The sequence below is a fragment of the Ictidomys tridecemlineatus genome, chromosome 10, assembly GCF_052094955.1.
Source record: "Ictidomys tridecemlineatus isolate mIctTri1 chromosome 10, mIctTri1.hap1, whole genome shotgun sequence".
NCBI lineage: Eukaryota > Metazoa > Chordata > Mammalia > Rodentia > Sciuridae > Ictidomys > Ictidomys tridecemlineatus.
This window is the reverse complement of record NC_135486.1, coordinates 76,569,997-76,592,342: the sequence shown is the minus strand read 5'-3', so window position 1 is coordinate 76,592,342 and position 22,346 is coordinate 76,569,997. Positions and strand designations below refer to the sequence as shown.

Below are 22,346 nucleotides of genomic sequence, written 5' to 3'. Positions count from 1 at the left end.
AACTCTATGCTGTAACATTTTCTGTCATTTAAGAAAATTATGTTTGCTCACATAGCCACTATGAAAACAAGTAAAATATTCTGGATTAGATAAACTACATCACGAAGAAAATTAAAACATTCCAAGAAAACACTGGCCAACAAATATCAAAAAAATCAAAATCAAGAATTTGGGGGCTGGGCTGGGGATGTGGCTCAAGTGGTAGCTTGCTTGCCTGGCATGCGTGTGGCCCGGGTTCGATCCTCAACACCACATACAAAGATGTTGTGTCTGCCGAAAACTAAATAAATAATTAAATAATATCTCTCTCTCTCTCTCTCTCTCCCCCCTCTCTCCTCTCTCCTCTCTCCTCTCTCTTAAAAAAAAAAAAAAAAAGAATTTGGGGGCTGGGGATGTGGCTCAAGCAGTAATGCACTTGCCTGGCATGCATGTGGCCCGGGTTCGATCCTCAGCGCCACATACAAAGATGTTGTGTCCGCCAAAAACTAAAAAATAAATATTAAAAAAATTTTCTCTCTCTCTTAAAAAAAAAAAATCAAGAATTTGGGCTCCGTACTAGCATACAGGCTGAGCATCCCTAATCAAAGAAGCAGAAATCTGAAATGCTCCAAACTCCGAAACTGCATGAAAACCAACATGACATCACAAGTGAAAAGGTTCACACCTCACTTCATGTGACAGGTCACAATCAAAACATCAGCATACTAAAAATATTGTACAGAATCACCTTCCATCTGTGTATATAAGGGATTTATGAAGCATAAATGAATTCAGTGTTTAAAAGTGGGTTCTATCCCTGAGGTCTTTGTATTTGCAAATATTCCAAAAAATCTAAAACACTTCTGGTCCCAAGCATTTCAGATAAGACCAATCTGTAGGCTTACAGAAAAGTCAATTAATTAACTTCTCTGGATGGCTCTTGGTGCCTTAACAGAAAATGAGAGATGGAATTAGGTGATTTTTAAGTTCTTTTGCAGAGAATTCATCAGGCCTCCTCTTCTTTGCTGCCTTTGTAGTTGGTTAACTATTTATTACATACTCAATTTTTTTAAATTCTAAGTGAAAAATGTGTTAAAAATTCACATAGTATTTTATTAGGGACAAAAAAATTGTGTGGTAAAAGAATTATCTATAAAAGAAAAAATGTTTTTATAATACTTTTATAAATGCTTTTTCTTTTCTTTTTGTTTGGTGCTGGGAATTGAACCAAGGGCTTTTTGCATGTAAAATATGAGCTCTACCACTAAGCTATAACCCCAGCCCCATGAAGCCAATTTAAGTTTACTTTAAAACTTAATATTACAGTTTCTAACCAACCATTAGTTCATTATCAAGATAAAACTAAACTAATTGTCTATATTTTTCTCCATTTAAATGTATCTAAAAGATACAAAGAAGAGAAAAACAACTAAGGAATTAGCTTAGGCAAAATAATATGACATTGTTTTAATAGTTAATGTAGTAACAGAACTCCTACCATATTAAAGTTTTGAAATGTGATTTTAATCAGCTGGGTGCCATATTTTTATAAATCTGATAAATGAGAATAATTTCTTATTAACCTACTGTTCTATAAAGAAAAAGGTTTTTAAAAACAAGGTAGATTAGAACCTTAAGGCAAAAAAACTAAAAAGAAACAATTCCAAGACATGGGTCTTCATTATCTAATTTTTAAAAATGCTTTTACATTCCTACAAATATTGATTTCAATCCTTGGTTAATCCTCATACTGCTACTTAAAAATAAATATATATTTTATGGACTAAGAATGTAGCTCAGTGATAGAGCTCTTGCCTAATACATATGAAGCCCTGGGTTCAATCCCCAGCACCTGCAAAAAAAAGTGTATATTTTAATAAATACACATTTGCATTCTATCATCCTATAACATCACTTTAAAAGGTCAGTTGGTTTAACATTTGTTATTTTTAAAACTTGACTAGTATTAGAAGGCAGAAAATATGTGGTATAGAAGAGATTATTACACAAGGCCTTATTAAGATTATTAGCCAGATGGCCAAGTATCCTTCCTGAAAGGAGAGGAAAGTGCTGATTCATCTAGCTAAGAGTGAATAGAAAGATCAGCAAGAACATTTTCAGAAGCTCAACTGAAATACTACAAATGGCTGCATGTGAATATTTCAATTCTATTTACATTCTTGGGGAGGTGGGTTTGCTTTTAAAAAAAAATCCACTTCTAAAAATGTTCTCCTCCATTGGTTAGTAGTATACAAATTAGTATACTAATTTGGAAGATTTCTTTAATTGAAAATTTCAAAATGACATCAACAAAAAATAGTGTAAAACCAAAGTCATTAATTTTTAGTCTACATCAAAAGGACATTCCAACGTTTAATTCTAAATGCCTAATTCTAGGCAGAATAATTACAATTGCTCTAACTAGTTATGAAATTCCTAAAATAACACAACTGTTAAATAATAAATGTTATGTAATCTAAAGTGTAAATTATAAACTACATGAACTCCCAGATATATAAAAAAAATTATTTTAAGAAAACAAAAACAAAATCTTAAAGGTCTACTTTGATGAGAGTTACCACAAAATTATGCCTACATATTATTAACATGTTTTGAATTTAGTTAATAGGAATTTTGGAGAGCAATGTTCTACATTCAGATTTTAAAAAAAGAGAAGAAAAGAGTCTAACCCCAAATTAAAAGTAATAAGCTTAGTTATTACTAATGACTAAGAGGAGTGCTTTAGTTAGATTTTCTAAAAGTCGTTGTGACCAAAACACCTGAAACAAGAACTTAGAGGAAGAAAGTTTATTTGGGGCTGCTCAGAGATCTCAGTTTAAATAAACGGCCAACTTCCTTGCTCGGGGCGGAGGTGGGGGGAAGGTGAGGTAGCACATCATGAGAGAAAGGCCCAGTGGAGAAAAGCTGCTTAGCTCATGGTTTGGGGGTGGGGATAAGGAAACAGAGAGAAGGAAGGGAAGAGGTATCCTCCTAGAGCCTGTCCTCAGTGACCCACCTACTCCAGCTGCATCCCATCTGCCTACAGTTACCAACCACACAGTCAGTCCAATCAAACAGGATGGTCTGATTAAGTTACAGCTCCCATAATCTAATCATTTCACTTACCCTGCATTATGAGGAGATTTTGGAAGACACCTCATATCCAAACCATAATGAGGAGTGTCATGTTTTTTCCTTTTATTTCTACCCAAGCTCCTTCTAATTTATTACCTCAACTTAAACAAGACTATTTCTGCCAGCCAAATGCTCTTACTGTAAGAAGGCATATCTATCATGTCCTAAACATGTTTTGAGACTGACATGCTTTTCTGCAAACTTCATTATTATAATCATTATAATCCATCATGCCATTTCAAAGACTTCACACCTTGGAAGAGGACAAATGTAAATAGTCAGTGATGAGGATGCATGTCCAGAACTACGGGACTTGGGACACATGGATGATCAGGAGAACAGGGAATGCAAAATATGAAAAATAAGGTAGAATGTGTCCTCTGCTAGGCTATAAGGAAAGAAGGACAAAGATGAAAAGGACGCATATATATGTATTGTGATGGGTTATGCTATGATCAAGAAGTATATTTTGCAGGAAAAAGGTAGATGGAAAGGGAAATGAGAAGCTATTATGAAGATGAGCCCTGTATGCTGGACAAGGGATGAGATTCTAGCCTTGGTGATGTATGTGATTTACAGTATTACCTATTCCAATGGTGTGAGTTGCTCTCAAATTTGGGCCAGTGTGGTAGGAGCAGAGGAGGAGAATCAGAGTAATTAGTATGAGAATAATCTGTGAATTTATTATGGACTTAGATATTATCTAAATCTTATGATAATTTCATCATTTTTAAAGAAATGGACTTGAAAAATCATGGGGTACAAGGTTCTAATAGATCCAGGTCCAGACTGCTGCTGAACTTCAAGATTATAGTGGTTCCCTCCCATTTGCAATTTCAGTTCCCTGTGATCATCAAAAATATTTCTAAAAATATGAAGTGAAAAATTCCTAAGTTTTAAATTAAGTGACATTCTGAGTAGTGTGATAAAATCTTGTGCTGTCCTGTTCCATCCTGCCCAGAACATGAGGCATCCCCTCTATCTAGTGTTTCCAGTACACATATGCCACCTACCTGTTAGTCACTTGGTTAGCTGTCTTGGTGATCAGGTCAACTGTCACAGTATTAAAATGCTTGTGTTCAAGTAACCCCTATCTTACTTAATAATGATACCAAAGTGCAAAATTTATGCTGGCAATTCAGATATTCCAAAGAGAAGTCATAAAGTGCTCCCCTTAAGTGAAAAGGTAAAAGTTTACCATAGGTATATATGCATAGGAAAAAAACACAACCTCTATAGAGTTTGGTACTAACTATAATTTCAAGCACCCACTGGAGGGATATATCCCCTGAAGATAAAGGACTACTTTATCACTAGTTTTGTGATAATCTTAAGGGAAAAAAAATCTAAAAATTACATTGAGTATAATTGAGTTTAAATACTAAGACAAGTGAAATTCCCTGATCTCTGGTCAATTGTATTTTTCCTCAGTCATGAGACTATCAGAGAAACAATGAATGGATTTAGTTTTCCACCCACTCAGCTTTTTCTTCTAAATGACAAGGGAATAACAGTTTTTTTTCTTGCTTTGGCTTACTAAAGTAACATCTAATCAATAAAATAATTATTGAAAATAGCTTTATGATTCAATAAGTTTAATCAAATATAATGTTTATACTTGGACAAAGAATATAATCAGCAAAGATAATGCAGATTGATTATGTTATATGTGTTATATGTCAATCTCTACATTTTTTTTATCTAGAGTAACAATTTGAAGAACAGGAAAAATGAAACTATACTTAATATTTTACAGTAAATTACAGCTGTGGCAGACACTGATGACTGGCCCTCTAGCTGTTCCTCATTTCCAACCTTGCTAAAAGAATGTGAATTGTCCAGACACTGGAAACACTTGTGCTTCCTGATCATCTCTTGGTACGGTCTAGACCTTAAATGCCCCCCAAAAAGCCCATGTAGTAAAGGCTTGGTTCCCAGCCCAGGGTGTTACTGGAAGGTGGGAATTCTGTAGAAAATGGGTCTATTGGAAGGAAGTTAGGTCACTGGAGATTTGCCATTGAAGGGGATACTAGGATCCTGGTTCTTTTCCACCTTTCTCTTTGTTTCCTGGCTGCCATTAGAAGAACAAGCCTCTTCAACCATGTGCTCCTACCATTGTGTTCCATGCTGCCACAAGGCCAAAATAAACAGCCAACAAATCATGGAATGAAACTATAAGCCAAAATAAAGTTTTCCTCCTTATAAACTTTATCTCAGATATTTTGTTACAGTTATGCTAACATACCTCACTAATCCTAGGGATGCATGTATTTATCTAAGCAGTCCTTAAGGCATGAACTTGGGCCAGCAGCATCAATGTTACTCAGGAACAAGTTAGAAATCATATGGTTGGGCCCCACCCTAGGAGCACTGAAATAGAAACTCCAGGAATGGGTCCCAGAAATCAGTGCTTTAGCAAACTGTCCTGATGACTCTGATGTATTCTAACATTTGAAAACCCCTCATCTAAATGGTCATGAATTCTGTTTCTGTTGCCAATTCTTGGATTAGACTAAGTAACTATGTAGTCAATGATGCCTGAGAGAAGTCTCCTGGGAAGCTTCCAGGAGTGCTTTACTTGTTCATATAGGAAATTAATCAGAGGAGATACACCTGTCTTTCCTATTTTTTTGTATGGATATTGTCATGTCTTCATGTGATCGATATTTACAACTTTTACAGTAATCTTGTGACCAACAGGTGATAAACTCAAACACCAAGCCAATAAGCCAGGGATGGCAGAGAAGAAAGTCTGAAAGTCTTTTCCTGATGACCTTGGTGAGCTGCTGAATTAACTCTAAAAATACAGAGTCTCCAAGTTTCTTGTTAAAAAAATATATTTTTTAATTATCCAGATTTATTTATTTTATTTTTTACAGTACTGGGTATTGGACTTAGGGCTTCATGAATGATAAGCAAGCACTCTACAACTGAACCACACACACTTCTGGCCAAATAATATATTCTTTTAAACCCCATGTGTGTAAGCTATCTTCAGCTGGGCTTTTGTTATCTTGCAATCCTGACCATATTTTTGTTTTTAGTTAAGGTAAGTCTCAAAATAGTATAAACAAAATAATCTTATTTTTGTAATATTATATAATGTTACACATATTATGTATAACATCCAGTTATACTGTGTTTTGCATTTTAATTGGAAGCACTTTGAAAAGAATCTATAAATTAACTGAAAGTACAAAGAACTTTTAGAATCAGATTATTGAAATTATATTTTGGTTTTGGTGGAAGAAATCAGCTGTGGAACCTTGGGCCAATTACTGACACATTTAGTTTTCAATTTTCTAATCTGTAGGAGAAAAGGGTTAGATTAAATCACTGATACAACTCTATCTGATCTAAAGAATTACACTTTGTGTGTGTGTGTGTGTGTGTGTGTGTGTGTGTGTGTGTGTGTGTGATGCTGGGAGTCGAACCCAAGGCCTCCTCACATATGCTAGGCAAGCACTCTACCAACCGGGCTACATTAAGAGTTTTAATCTTTTAAGAAAGATTTTTCTTAAAATTTTTTGACAAGGCCTTGGGTCAAAAGTTCATCCTTTTTTATTTTTTGCAGTGCTAGAGATTGAACCCAGGGCTTTGTGCAGGCTAAGCAGGTGCTCTACCACTGAGCTATATCCTCAGCTCCCAAAGTGCATCTTCAATGAGTTCTATCAATAAGGAATTTTAATGTGATGATAACTTTTACTACTATGCAACTAGCTTATTAAATGCTATGCAACTGACCACCAACAAATATTTCTAGAAAAGGGTGACACATTAGTGGTACCCACCTAAAAATCTAAAAGCTCAGTGCTCAGTAGTTGTTCCTGCCAACCCCAACTGTTGACTCGGAGAAGAATGGCCTTTTCTGGGTAAACACTCTAAGTCCAAGGCCTCAAATTCACTTGCTGAGCTAACTTCCTCCCCATGCAAAAGTCAAAAAATACAAAATGAGAAACAACTCATTGGTACCATTCATGGGAACATCAGTCAAATTAAGACAAAAAGGAAGAAGTGGGCTAAGTGGAAATAGTGGATCTCTAAATTATAAAGCTGAGTTAAAAAACAATCAGCCTCAGAACTGAAGTGATTTATAACGATTTCTGGAAAGGCAAGGTGCTCTCACACTCTTGCTACAACCAGTACTGAAGGTATATAAAAGGTCATATCAGATGAATTAACCATGCAGAGTAATTTTAATGTAATATATTTCAAGGCCTCTTTACTTAAAGCACTGGCTATCAGAAAGCTTTACAATGAAAGACATGATTTTCTTTTAATCAGAGGGCATCTCCTAAAATGAAAATGCTACTGACTTATTACTAAACAAGGACTACTAACCCCTAATAGCACCTGCACCAACACAGCCATAAAAGGCTGACAACTAAAAGTCAAAATAATACACGGCTGGACATGGTGGCACATGCCTATAATCTCAGTGGCTTGGGAGGCTGAGGCAGGAGGATCACAAGTTCAAAGCCAGCCTCAGCAACCTACTGAGGCCCTAAGCAACTCAGTGAGACCCTGTCTCTAAATAAAATACAAAAAAGGGCTGGGGATGTGGCTCATTGGTTAAGTGCCCCTGAGTTCAATCTCTGGTGCCAAATATATGTGTGTATGTGTATGCTTTTTTCTTAAAGCCAGAAATACCAATGCAGGTAAAAGCCTGCTTCTTCCAGCTGGAAGAAGAATCCTACCCTGTGCTGAGGACTGAACCCAGGGTCTCACACATAACACATTATTACTGAGCTACACCCTCAGCTCCTAAAATCCTTTTATAATAAGTGTGCAAGACAACCATGCCCATTAACAGTTACATAACTTTGTTTTCTCTAATTAATATAATACTATACTTACATGCCCAAGCTACAAAACTCGGATTCAACAAAGTTCATGAAGCAAAGTTATTTATTCAGGCCAAGTTCCTTTTTAGAAAAGGATATGATGCTGAATTGGGGTAAACTATTATGGAAAAACTCAAATGAATGGGTAGGAAAGAAGTAGCATAGATATACAATATTTTTTACCTTTGTTCTCCTACTTAGCTTCTAGATTTTATGATATCTTTTATTTAAAGGACAGTTTAAAGAAGTTTGAGATAACTGGTGTAAGATAGGAAGAGAAACTTAGAAAAATAACTGCCACTTGATAGAACAAAAGCACAAACAGCAACTACAGCTTAATAGTGCAGATGCAGATCATACAAGGTCAAGTTCTTTAACTATAGAGTGACTGGCAAAGAAAGGAAAACAGCAATTCCACTTTTGAAATTTATTCTAAGGAAAAAATTAGGGAAGCACACAAAGATTTAACTTCAGAATATTCACTGTAGAACTTTTTTTTTTTTTTTTTGGTGGTGGTGCTGGGGATTGAATCCAGGGCCTTATGCCTGAGAAGCAAGCACTCTACCAACAGAGCTATATCACCAGCCCCACTGCAGAACTTTTTAGAAGAATTGGTCACACACATCATGCCACTGCTATTCAAGGACATATCATTAAGGTAACAAAAAATAATGAAGAATTAAGTATTTAAAGACATGCAAAGATGTCACTCTATGCTGGTAACTGCAAATTTAGCCTACTAAGCAATATGAATTATAGGATATCATTTATATATATACAATTTATTATATATAAATTGTATATATATAAATAAATGCATAGACAGAACTCTGGAAGTATATAGAGCCAATTATAATGATTCATAAGTGCTTTTATATTTTCTATTTTTGTTTAGCTACAGTTTCTAATTTTGCTTTTCTATGATAAACATATCAGTTTTATACAAGAAAAAAAGAGTACTAAAATATTTAATGTGCAAATACACAGAAAGTTCTTTATATTTAGGAAAATCCACTATATAAGACATTACTGCAAAAGGAAAAGAAAGGTATGTTTTAATAGGTAATTTTGGGAACATAAAAGACTTTGAAATATAAAGCTGTTGTTTATAATAGTACCAGAACTATGGAGTTCTACCAATAGAAAAATCAGCACAAGTACTGAAATAACTGATACTGAGGGAACGAGATGCTTACGGTTGAGTGAAGTCACGAGTGATGAAATCAGAACTCTTGAAAAGTAGAAAGATGTCACTGAGGGTTTTACACTTCAGAGAACTATTCATTGCTATCCAGTATGCATCCTAAATAATAAAGCATATGTGATTTAGTACATATTCCATGTTACTTGCTCTAGTAAAAAAAAGGTCTAGTAGATCTTAGCAATACTGTCAAATGTCAAATTATACTCCTTTACAAGGAAGAGCATAACCATTGCAGGACAGACCCTTAGTTACAACCACTGAGCTGGCTTGGTCCCCACATTTCCTCTTGGGGCCCAGGCACTTTCCAATGCTTTTCTTGCTGATGATGGAAGAAGGGGAAAATGAAATGTCAAAAGCACACTTCAGTTGAAAGAGTAATATGGTAAAGAAATAGCCTGACCAGCTACTCTCCAAAAATAAAAGAGATCACTTCCCTTCTTCCTATCTCAAGAGTGACAGTCAAACATCAGAATTAAAATAATTAAGACCTTAAGTAATTAAGACCCATGTAAATCAAATCTAGGAAGGAAAGAGGGAAGATATTTGGAACCATTACTCCTTTAAATGGTGAATGTCTCAAACACATCAAAAAAAGGAAGAAGAGCAGGCACACAGCTTAGTGGAACATGCCTAAAAGGTAATATTACAATTAAGTAATTTAAAAAACACTCCTCTCTTATAGATAGAACAGAAGTAGGAGCACTGTATACTTTTGAGAAACAAATAATTGCAAAAAACTAAAAAGCTATTCTACTACATGGAAGAAAACACTGGTGTGTAGAAGAAACTCAATAAACAATAAAAAAATGAAAAAATAAATAACCACCACAAATAATTTTCCCATCTTAAGTGGAAAGTCTAAATTCAATTTAGTGGGAAAAAAATGATTAAAAAGATTGCTGTACAAATGAAAAATTGACTGTGAGAACTACCAATGAGGTCAATAATTTTGTATATTGTAATATAAGATATTGTAACTTCTTTACAATAACTTTGTGTATGGGGGGGGGGGGACTAGGGATTGAACCCAGAAGGCCTTTCCCACAAAGTCACATCCCCAGACGTTTTTATTTTTTAGCATCCTACTAAGTTTCTGAGACTGGCTTTGAACTTCCAGTCCTCCTACCTCAGCTTCCCAAGCTTCTGGGATTACAGGTGTATGTTACCACTGCACTCAGTCAATAAATATCTTTTTTAAAAAAAATTTCTCCCATGAAAAAGATGATGAACTTCTGATTAAAAATAGTATATTGAACACACATTTAACTCCACTGAAACAAGTATGTACACAGCAAATTGTGCAGCTGAATAAACAAGGCAATTATCAACTCCAGGGAAGATAAAATATTGAATAAGAAAACATAAGTAATCATAGTATGGTATATACCAGATGTGTACATGTTTTTTGCATAATCACAGTAAATGAAAACACTGAATGCTGACCTAACCAAAATCAGATATAACTGTGAGGAGCATAATGAAACAGGAAGTAAAAGGGATAGGAGATGAAAGAGCTGAGTCTTCTAAGTAGAAAGCCAATAATAAATATCTAAAACTGAAAAGTCAGGAAAGAGAGATAAGTAACAAATGTACTAAAACATTTGAAAGTGGTTGCTCCAAGGAAGAGGAAACAAAGTAAAACAGGTGTAGGACCTGATGATTTTTGTGGCAAGATTCTGTATCTACTTAAAAATTTTAAACTGCATACAAATATAACTAATTGTAAAGTAAAAATAAAAGTTAGATTAAATATGTTACTCATTTTATAATTAAAAGAGAAAGATACATGAGATGATTTTTGAAAATGTAAGTTAAGTCTTTAATTTCCTAAATGAGCTTTACTGGCATAAAATTATTTTCTAATGAATTAAAAAAAAATAAGAGTATTTTTCCACAGATCTTAACTTCTACAAAAATCTTTTTAATAGAGTGTAAACATAAGAAAATACAAGTTCATTTCTCAAACCACTCTATTTCTACATCTTATAGCATTCTGATTATTACTTTAAAAATGAACAAAACTTTCTGTTAAATAGCTAAAGTTTTTAAAAGGGCAAAGAATGAACTTCCTCAGAATTCTAGAATAAGCAGCAACTTACGAGGTCTAAAATGTCTTTTTGACAGAATATATAGTATTTCACAAAACCAGTAACAGAGAAAAAATAATAAATTCCACACTATTTTCCCTAAAATTAAGAATATAATTAGTCTCTCTTTGAGGATATAAAATGAAATGAATAGCAAAGCAAAGACTATTCAAGCAATAAGAGATTTACTTATGTGTTCCTACCCTTGGGGCACTCCAGTTAAGCTTAGGAAAGACACTGCCACCTAGAGAATTGATAGCTTCCTGGACTTTAGTGGCAAACTCAGGAAATTCTGGTGCCTATAGAGAAAAAGAAGAAAGCATTAAGGCAAGTCAATATTACCACAGTGTGGCTCTCAACACAGACCAAAGAAATAATTTTTTTAATGGTTATATGTCTCCAAATGAGAAACATTTTGTTTTTGTTGTTTAATGCCGGGAATCAAACCCAGGGCCTTGCACATGCTAGGCTAGCACTTTACCACTAGGCTATACCCCCAGCCCTAGAAAGAAATTTAAGCAAAAGGCTAATAAGTAGAGAAGAGAGAGCTTAAGGCCCAATTAAGCTATCTTTTTGCTACAGGTAAATCTGATCTCTAGACTGTTAACAACAATATCTTTTAATTACTTGATAGACTGTCTCCACATTTAGTTTCCATTAGACTACTTCTTCAGCTTAGAATCATAAAATTAAAGTAGTATAGAGAGGCTTTTGAAGCCTCTCTAAATCAAGGGTCCTTTATTTTCCACTTAACTCTCCCCATCAGAAGGAATTATGGTTTATGTCAAGCCAATAATTTGAAGCTGCTAGTCTGGCTTCCCTACATCTTTAGTAATAAAAACCAATTATCCAAGATCTGCATTAACAATATTTCCTATAAGTGGAATAGTTACACAAATTTTACAACATGAAGACATTCAACTTTCAAAGACAAAATAATTTAATTTTCCTATCCCATGAAACTTGACATCTAAGGATTGCTTTATATTTATATATTACATTTTAAAGGATGTGATCATTTCCCTCAAATCCTCAAAATTATTCAACTTGAGAAAATTCTATCAAAAGAATTCTAAACAAATATAAATTATAAAAAGCATATGTATAACAGACCATCTGGATTGTCAGATTCTAGCTATGTCCATGAGCTATTTTACAACTTGATAATAGGTAACTGATAATAATGTGAGCTTATTCTTACGTTTATGAAATTTCTATTTTGTCTGGAAGAAATTCAATTGTCTTCTTTCCCACTCTGAAGGGAGGCAAAACCAGTTTTGCCTCATTTAAATGTTCATTTTGATATTCTTGATCTATAAATATGTCTTTGGGTTCTCTTTTAAAATAGTGTTAACATCTGTCTGGCTCCCCCATAAACTAAATGAAATCTTTAAAATGTGTTAACAGAGTTTATATCTGTATTGAAATCATGATTTCACTTTTTTGAAAATCGTCTATAAAAAGACTTAATTAATAGGATTTTTAAAAAATACACAGCTCAAATGGTCCTTTTTCTTGCGGAGGGGGGGTGACTAAGGACTGAACACAGGTCTTGAGCCTATTAGGCTAGTGCTTTACTGTTGAACTACATTGCTAGTCTGCAATTAGCCAATTTTAAACATTCATGACATGTTATTTACCTGGGGGAAATTCCCACTGAAGTGGGATAAACTCTACATTCTTCATCTGATATCCCTGGACTTTCTAAAACCATATTCATCCTAAATATCCCATAGGCAACTATCATTAGAAAATTAGGGTGAATTCTTCCATATTTATGACTTTATACTTACAATATATGTGCTTTTCTATAAAATGTGGCATTTAAAATTTTTACATATGCTACTTTTAGCAACTTAATATTTTTGGTACCTTGGGATTGAACCCAGGATGCACTCTACCAACTTATGTTTTTATATTCACTATTGTGTTTTTGATCTCGATTTTTCCCATTTTTAATTGACTGCTTTATCTATACCAATGGACAACTCACCAGTCAACAATACTTTGGATTTTCCAACTCTATGTTCTGGCTCAAATTTTTCCTCTACTAAGAGTGTTCTACCATGAATGTTCCCCCTGCCAAACTCCATCTAATTCAACCCAACCACTTTTAAATATCATTAACTTTTTATTTTTAAATAATTTCAGACTCTCAGAAACATCATAAGTGTACCAAGAGCATCTATCTACTCTTCACCCAGACTCCCCATTTTAGACATCCTCTTTATCATCCCATCTCCTATCTATGAATGTACCTATTTATTTACATATACATACATATAACAGACATTTTCCCTACACTATTTTAGAGTAAACTGCAGTCAGTAAGCTTTTTACCCCTAAATACTTCAATATATATTTCCTATAAAGCCATTTTTAACATTTTCTTGCATAACATAGTAAAATGATCAAATCAGATAGCTAACACGAACACAATACCATTAACCTAATCTACAGATTTTTAAAAAATATTTCTAGTTGTAGATGAGTACAATATTTTATTTATTTATTTTTATGTGGTACTGAGGATGAAACCCTGTACCTCACACATGTAAGGCAAGCACTCTACCACTGAGCTACAACCCCAGCCCCTAAACTATAGATCTTATAAGAAATTTTCCAGCTACCTTAATAATGTCTTTTATAGCAAAAGAAAAAACAAAACTTTTTTATTTGGTGCGGTGTGTGTTTCAGGATTCAGACTGCCTTAAAGCGTTGTACTTAGGTGTCATGCTTCTTGAATACTTTTGAATCTGCAACAGCTATATTCTCTGTGGTTCTTAGTATTCATGACTTTTTTTTTTTTTCCCTTTTTTTTTGGTACCAGGAATTGAACCCAGGGGCACTTAACTTCTGAGCTGTATATCCAGCCCCACCCCCTTTTCTTATTTTGAGATAGGACCTTGCTAAGTTGCTGAGACTGGATTTGAACTTGTGAACCTCCTGTCTCAGCCTCCCAGGCTGCTAGGATCACAGGCATACGCCACCATGTCCAGATGACTTTGACATTTTTTAAAAGTACATACAGGGCAGTTATTCAACACAATTTCTAAAAAGCTCACTTTGTTGGGTGTTAGCACTGTCATGAGGGAGGGAAATTTCCCCCTTACTTATTTAATTTAATCACTGATTTATGTCAGTATGGGATCTTATATTCTTATTTTAGTCAATGGGTTATAATCTATCCCTATTTGTTATGATGCACAACTTTTTAGCTAGTGGGGGGCCATTCAAGCTGGCTTCTGAGATCTTTTTGTCATGTTCCCATCATTCTTTAAGCATTTCCTTAGTTTTTTGTATAACAAGGTACTATGGGCTCACTTTCACTCCCCTAACCTCAGTCCTCAATTTCTTTAAGAAGCTTCAGTTCCTTTAGTGAAGAATGGTATTTAGAAACCAATATCAGAGCAGAAAGTGTGCTCACTGTTCTCATGATATATGTCACTGCTTCTACAACTTCTACAACTTATTGCTCAAATTAGTGGACAGAGTTTGAAAAATATACAAACATACACCCATGCACAATGCTTTGGTTTGAATGTTTGCGTCACTCCAAAATTCATGTTATGACTTAATCCCCCCCACTGTGATGATATTAGGAGGTAGGGCCTTTAATCAATGCCCTCATAAAAGAGCCTTTAGAGAGCTTCCTGGCTCTTCCATCTCTTGCTCCTTATATCATGTAAGGATGTAGCAACAAGGTCTGGGAGCAAACAGCAAAGAGCAAGCCCTAGCCTGACACTATATCGGCTAGTGCCTTGATCTTAGACTTCCTAGTCTCTTTAACTATGAGAAGTAAATTTCTATTATTTCTAAATTACTTAGTCTAAGGTATTACGTTATAGCAGCAGGAACAGACTCAGTCAAATACATACACTTGTATTATTAATTTCCATATTACCCATCCATTCATAATATTTTAAATGAGTTGAGGGGATGGGGATGTGGCTCAAGCGGTAGCGCGCTTGCCTGGCATGCGTGCAGCCTGGGTTCGATCCTCAGCACCACATACAAACAAAGATGTTGTGTCCGCTGAAAACTAAAAAATAAATATTAAAAAATTCTCTCTCTCTCTTTCTCTCACTCTCTCTTTAAAAAAAAAAATTAAATGAGTTGATACTGATCCTTACTCTTTTTAAGGTCCAGGTTAAATACTGTTTATTCTTTTAAGTACTTCTGTATATCCTTTATAATGGTTCAAGCCAACATCCCTGCCATCTACCCCCTATATCATTTTTCCCCACTGGTTTATACACTCTCTAATAGCAGAAATCAAATCATATTCATCTTTGATTATCATGCATAAAAGGAGAGTGAATCAAATGGCATCCAGAGTAAATAAAACACAAACTTCTATTTCTATATCTGGCATACTAAACTTCTGCTACTGAAAGGAATACGACAGTTTTAAATATATTCACTTTTTTTCTGCATCTGAACACCATATATCTCTTTCATTAAGCAGAAGTATCTTCTTATTTACAGTTGTATTGCAATGTATTCTGTTTCTTTATAAGGAATTTTATAAAAAAGCCCTTCTCCTTCTCCTTCTTCTTCTTTTCTTTACTAATCTTTAAAAAATACTCTTAAGGGGCTGGGGATGTGGCTCAAGCGGTGACACACTCGCCTGGCATGCGTGCGCCCCGGGTTCGATCCTCAGCACCACATACCAACAAAGATGTTGTGTCCGCCAATAACTAAAAAAAAAAAAAATATTAAAATTATCTCTCTCCCTCTCTCACTCTCTCTTTAAAAAATAAAAATAAATAAAAAAAATTAAAAATACTCTTAAAAAGTATTTTCATGGGGCTGGGTTTGTGGCTTAGCGGGAGAGTACTTGCCTAGCACTTGTAAGGCCCTGGGTTCGATCCTCAGCACCACATAAAAATAAATTAAAAAAAAAAAAAAAGGTATAAAAAATATATTTTTTTTTTAGCCAGGCACGGTGGCGCATACCTATAATCCCAACAGCTCAGGAGGCTGAGGCAGGAGGATCATAAGTTCAAAGCCAGCCTCAGCAAAAGCAAGGTGCTAAGCAACTCAGTAAAACCCTGTCTCTAAATTAAATAAAATACAAAATAGGGCCGGGGATGTGGCTCAGTGATCAAGTGACCTTGAGTTCAATCCCTGGTACCAAAAAAATTTTTTTCATAAAAATATTTTAAGTTGAATTTTTTTTTTTAAAACCCCAATTTTATTTATTTATTTTTATGTGGTGCTGAGGATCGAACCCAGGACCTTGCACGTGTAAGGCGAGCAGTCTACCACGGAGCCACAACCCCAGCCCTTAAGTTGAATTTTATAGCAGCATTTTTATCCCAAAAGACTATATAATATGCTTGATCAACTTCTACAATTTTATATAAAACTTGGGTTGAACTCACATACTTCATTCATTTGAAATAAATTATAATTTATTTATGGCATTTAAATATACTTGAATAAATAAATATATTTTTCACTTTAATGCCCAGCAATATGGGAAGCTCAGTGTATGCCTGGCTTAATTCCTTCTTTCAGAGTGTAACAGAAACAAGTCAGAGCATCAAATAATGCACTTTAAATATTTCCTTTGTAATCAAACAGAAAAAGTGGGCAAGCCATGTTTGCCTATTCAAAAATGATTCAAATTATTTTTCAGAATAATAAATAATAGTCCACAGACAACAAGGTATTTGAAGTGGTGAGTACATGGGAATTTGGAGAGCTGTGCACTTCAACCATGAGGTAACTCTTAGGTGACAGTATGAGGTTGTGTCCTCATGCTGGTGCTGCTTTGCTCTTACCGTAAGCGTGGCTGTGTTCTCATCATCTGACCACTACATGGATAAAAGGACAAAAAAACAAACAACATTAAGTTTAAATACTATAACAGGATCCCAAAGGCAGTGCTCCATCTAAACATGATACATAAACAGAAGACATCTTTCCCCAAACACAAGTATATGTAAAAATGGACATCAAAAGTAAGATTTTTGTGTAATTTCTCACTTTATATCAAATGTAAGGGAAGACCTAAACATCAAAACCACTTTAGGGGCCATTTAAACTAAAATAGTCTACAGAACAGATTATTTTATTTTCTACCAACCTGTATTTCTTCTGCTTCATCATCACTGTCTGGCTGAGAGCGAGTTGGTGGATCTTCCCTAAAAAAACAGAAAGAAAAAATTATGCAAAGAAAACCTCTGCTACCAAGTAGCCATATTCTCAAGCATTTTAAGCTTATGTAAAACAAAACAATAGATAGCCTTTGAAGTACAGAACAAACATAAGGAAAAGTGCACTTACTGAGACAAAAGCTAATAAAAACAACATGTAATTAATGAGAGTATACTACCAATAAGAGATGACAGAATAAAACCTTCCTACTTTTCTCTCAGAAATCACCAAAAATAAGGGAAATTTTAAGAACCCTATGTCTGATAATAAGAATCATCTAGGACTCTTCACCCCAATATATGAGAAAGTGCTGCCAAAGACAGGGAAGACACAGGAAAAAAACATGTGAAGAGCTGTCCACACTATTGACAGCCACCCCTGAGAGCAAAACCAACATCCTTCCTATGTACCATGAAAACTGAGCATGTGGGCTGGTGTCAAGAGTTACTCTGGATCAAGACTGGACCACTGAAAAAGGTGAGAAATAGAAAGAAATACTCAGGCATATTACCTGTGAAGAATCCAGCAAGCAAAGCAGGGTGTTGGAAAATGCCATTCAGTAGCCAGTCCTCACTGTCTAGTGGGGAAACAAAGGCTGAAAGAACTCAGAGGGAATATTCACAACACTGTACTGCTACTCCTCAACACCCAACTGCAGACAACAAGCCTAGGAGAATTCACATTATAGGGGGGAAATCAATAAGAAAAGCCCAGGATCTATGCAAAGGCTATATGAGAAAAAAGAAGCGGGAAGCTTTTGGTCAAAAATGTGCATTTACCTCTATGTTTCCTCTTAAAATGCTACTAAAATGAAAGGAAAGATCCAAGGACAAAGATGACCAAAATAACAACTATAGAAGAAAAATGGCATGAAAAGTTTTGAACTCAGAGGGATTACCCACGAGCAGCAGGTGAGAACTTATAGATACTGTGGAAGATGGGAAGGAAGCTCTGTGCTAAACACAAGGTGAATTTGGGGCAAAAGCCATCTAAGGAGGAATAGGACATACCTAACCTTCCTTACCTTGAACACTCTAGCCACTAATCCTCTTCAGCCCTTTTGGTAAACATTTTTTCTCTGGAGAAAAATATAAACTAAAGAGTGAAAGGATTCAGACACATAATGGCCCAAATGATCACAGGAGTTATGTGAAAGTCATACTTCACAATGCCACCTCTAGTCCCCTTCCTCTCACCCTATTTCAGGAACAAAGAAGGATTAAAGGATTATTCTCTGTAGGAATTGAATAGCCCTACAGGAAAGACCTACAGATACTACCATCTGGGAATCTCCCAACAATACTGGCTGGCTACTGGCACATTTGTGTCCCACCTAGGTATACAAAGTTTGCAAATGTTTGTGCAAGGGTGTGTCCTCTACTCTTATGTAAGAATATAGGCCTCAAAGAAATGGAAAATTGAAGATAAGTTCTAAGACAAAAAATGCTTTCAAAAAAGGAGAGGAAAAATGTATACACAGAAGAAAAAAGACAACAAAGGAACCAGATAAAAATATTTTTAAAAAGCATTATTAATCCCCAAACATAAAAGATATCACATCCAGGAAAGAAGAAAAGGAGGAGGAAGAAGCAAAAGAGGAGGAAGAGGAGGAGGAGGAAGAAAAGAGAGAGAGAGAGAGAGAAAGAAAGAAAGAAAAAAAGAGAGAGAGAGAGACTGAACTGAGGGCTGGGGTTGTGGCTCAGTGGTAGAGCGCTTGTGCGGCACTGGGTTCAATTCTCAACACCATATATAAATAATTTTTTTAAAAAAATGAAGATCCATTGACAAGTAAAAATATATATTAAGAAAAGACAGAACTTATAGAAAATGAAAACATGATAGCTAAAATTTTTAATTCAACAGATTGAAAGGAAAAGTCACAAAAACTACCCAGAAAGGAAAATAAAGTAGGCAAAAAGACAATAGAAAAGAATTAATAAAATTCAAAGGAATTAAACAAACAGACTTAACACCTAAACAACAGCAGTTCCAGACAGAAGACCAAGAAAATTATCAACGACAAAATATTTTTTAATGTCCACAAAATGGAAAACATGTCTCTAGAATTAAAGAGTCTACTAGGTATATAGCACTATGAAGGAAAAGAAAAACAAATGTATAAAAATAGCCACAGTAGTTCTGTCCACCCCTTTATATGTGCCCCTTTGCAGGGTGACTTTGCTCCTCTTCCCATCAACAAATAGCCTTTATTTTTCCATCCCTAGAGGATAGTGGGCTATACTTTCAAAATCAGAGTGTGATTTTCTGCCTAAAATCCCATATTAAACAAAAACTCCTAAGCACCAAAATCAAGTATGAGAGTAGAATAAAATTTTCTTCAGACATGCAACAGCTCAAAAGCTGTTCCTTCTATGCATTCTAGAGCATGTACTTCAATAACATGAATAAACTAAGATAAACAAAAATATGGCATCCAAAGATAAATCCAGAAAATCCAACTCTCAAGAGAAATTCAAAGCTGACAACTGTATACCAGATCTGAGGAACTATCAGCTCAACCTGGACCAGGAAGATACAGTGAGATCTCCATGAAAAGAAAAACAGAACTGCCAGATTTGGAACTGTCCTTGAGGATTTAGAAAATCAGCTAATAGGCTGTTTTTGTTTATTAGAACATTTGCAAAATATCAGTGATAGACATGTAGAAAATGAAGCAAAATTTGAAAACATGATTATTAGTTTCAGAGGAAACAGTTATTTTTAAAAGAAAAGGTAATAATAACATATAATGTAGCTCAGTAGTCAACAGTTATGACTGTAAACACTGACTAGTCATGAGGGAGATGAAAAGGGTGGAAGAGAGCTAAATCTCCAAAGGTGATCACAGAGAATAAAGAAATAATACTGAAGTTGGAGATTAGATTAAGGACTAATAGTGTAAGTACATTAAGATATATGAAGTGGCAAAGAATGAATCTGTTTATATTTGTTCAGGCTATACTATGTATCTTCCAAGTGGAAGCAGTCTTTAGAAAAGCACACTCTGGTTTATCAATTAATCTGTTGCAATTTTGGCTAATGTGTGTCAGTCCTCCCAAATTTTAATCAACTCTTTATAATCCTAAAGAGTTTAGTTTCCATATCTATAAGCTGAGAACCTGATTCTATAGTTGGTGGTAATAGTAACACACTGTCAATTGTGAATCCCTACCCAAGGAGCTAGCCTTTCTTTCTTAGACCTCTCATTAAATGCCATATCACGTTGTTCAATGTGACATTAACATGGTTTACTAACCTTATATAACATAAAAGGTACCCAACAAACTTGAAAATGTGCTTCATTACTCTAAAAATCACATTTTTTAAGTATAACAGAACATATTTTAAAATATATTTGTAATCAGTGTATCACAGTTCTACTTATTGCAATGCCACTGTAGAAGATACAACCTAAAATTTCTTCATAGTAGAATGTGGCAACATTTTCAAATTGCAAGTTTATTAGGCTTGGCTTTCTAAGGTAACCCTCAAATACTGAGGTGTGAACTGGTAAAAATATGATGCTAGTATTTAGGATTCTGTATTTTCTCTATTATATCTTACACAGAACTAGTTTTAAGAACACTAGCTCTGGGTCACAAAGATAGCTTAAAATTTAGTTACTTTACCTTTTGTCAAAAGCTCTCTCCCAGTTCCAGCCACACAACCCTCTCCTAGTAAAGAGCCTATATTCATGTTGTTCCTTCTGCCAGAAAAAGTCTTTCTTCCCACCTTCAACTGACTGACTTCCTTCTCCCAATCTCCACATCTCAGAGGCTCAAAAGTTACTTCTTTAAGACACTCCTTGACCCTCCCCACAATACTCAGCCTGCCCACCAACTTAATGTCAGGACCTGTCCCATCTCCTTCATAGCATTTATCCCAATTTTCACACATATATTTACTTGTATGCTTGTTTAATACTTGTACCCAGTAAGATTAATGACTACAAGGGCAGTGAATATTTCTTAAGAACATAAAATATACTGGGCACTGGGCTGAACATTTTACACATTACTGTTTTTTATCCTTATAACACCCCAATGTACTAAGTACTGCACTATCATTTACCCCATTCACAGACAAGAACCTGAGATACAGTGAACTACAAAACAACAGAGATGATCCAACCCTAGGCAACTGGACTTATGCCATTTTGACTCCCACAAAATATGAAGCTGAACTGTTAACTCCAAAAGGACAGGTTCTGTATGTGATCTGTGCATTAGTGTACAGCATGGCATAGCCCTGTGTACTGGGAGCACTGTTAATGGTATTTAACATCCTGCTTTCCTATGCCAGCAGCCCATGCAAACATCTGGCCAATGAAAGTCAATACAGAAGCTCTTTGGTAGTTTACAGTACTAAAACTTATAAAGTATCTTCTAATATTAGGAGTCATATTATTTATACTGCAGTCTCATTTATATAACTTTATTAAATATGCAATATTTGGGAATAATAAAATGTCTGTGAATATCCCAAAATTGAGACTTGTCCATTTTTTTCTACCATTTTCTTTTCTTCTAATTATTCCAAGTTAATGATATTAACAACTTTCAGGTTATTAAAGGGCTAAAAATGTACCCAAAAAAGTCCAGAACTATAATCCAGAAAAATACACTAGAAATCCACCAAGCAAATGTATGGGGTCAAGTTAGTTGTTACTGAAAATAAACATAACTCTAAACATATGTCTAAGGTTCATTCATTCAACAAATGTTTATCAAGCACATCCTATGTACTAGGGACTATTCCCAGAGCTGGGTGAACAACTGCTCAAGTCCCTAGTCTCATCAAACTTCATTCAAAGAGAACAACTAAGGGAATTATGTAAGGTAAAAGTAAGTATCATCAGAAAATAAAGGCAGTTTCAGGGGATACAGAGTGACATACCAGCAAGGGTTACTATTAGGCCATTTTAGAAAGGAT

General features: G+C 34.9%; 1 protein-coding gene across 3 annotated transcripts in view; it reads right to left on the bottom strand.

The window, feature by feature from the left end:
- Window positions 1–22,346, bottom strand: part of Cdc123 (cell division cycle 123) — a 49,828-nt gene that overhangs the window by 21,010 nt on the left and 6,472 nt on the right. For all 3 annotated transcript variants that reach the window (XM_005320270.4, XM_040277783.2, XM_021723005.3), the window contains 4 exons: window positions 17,344–17,401; window positions 17,039–17,071; window positions 11,453–11,548; window positions 9,155–9,261 (listed from right to left, as the gene is read on the bottom strand). In XM_005320270.4, the coding sequence (XP_005320327.1) occupies window positions 9,155–9,261; window positions 11,453–11,548; window positions 17,039–17,071; window positions 17,344–17,401 (294 nt within the window). The remainder of the gene's footprint in view (window positions 1–9,154; window positions 9,262–11,452; window positions 11,549–17,038; window positions 17,072–17,343; window positions 17,402–22,346) is intronic.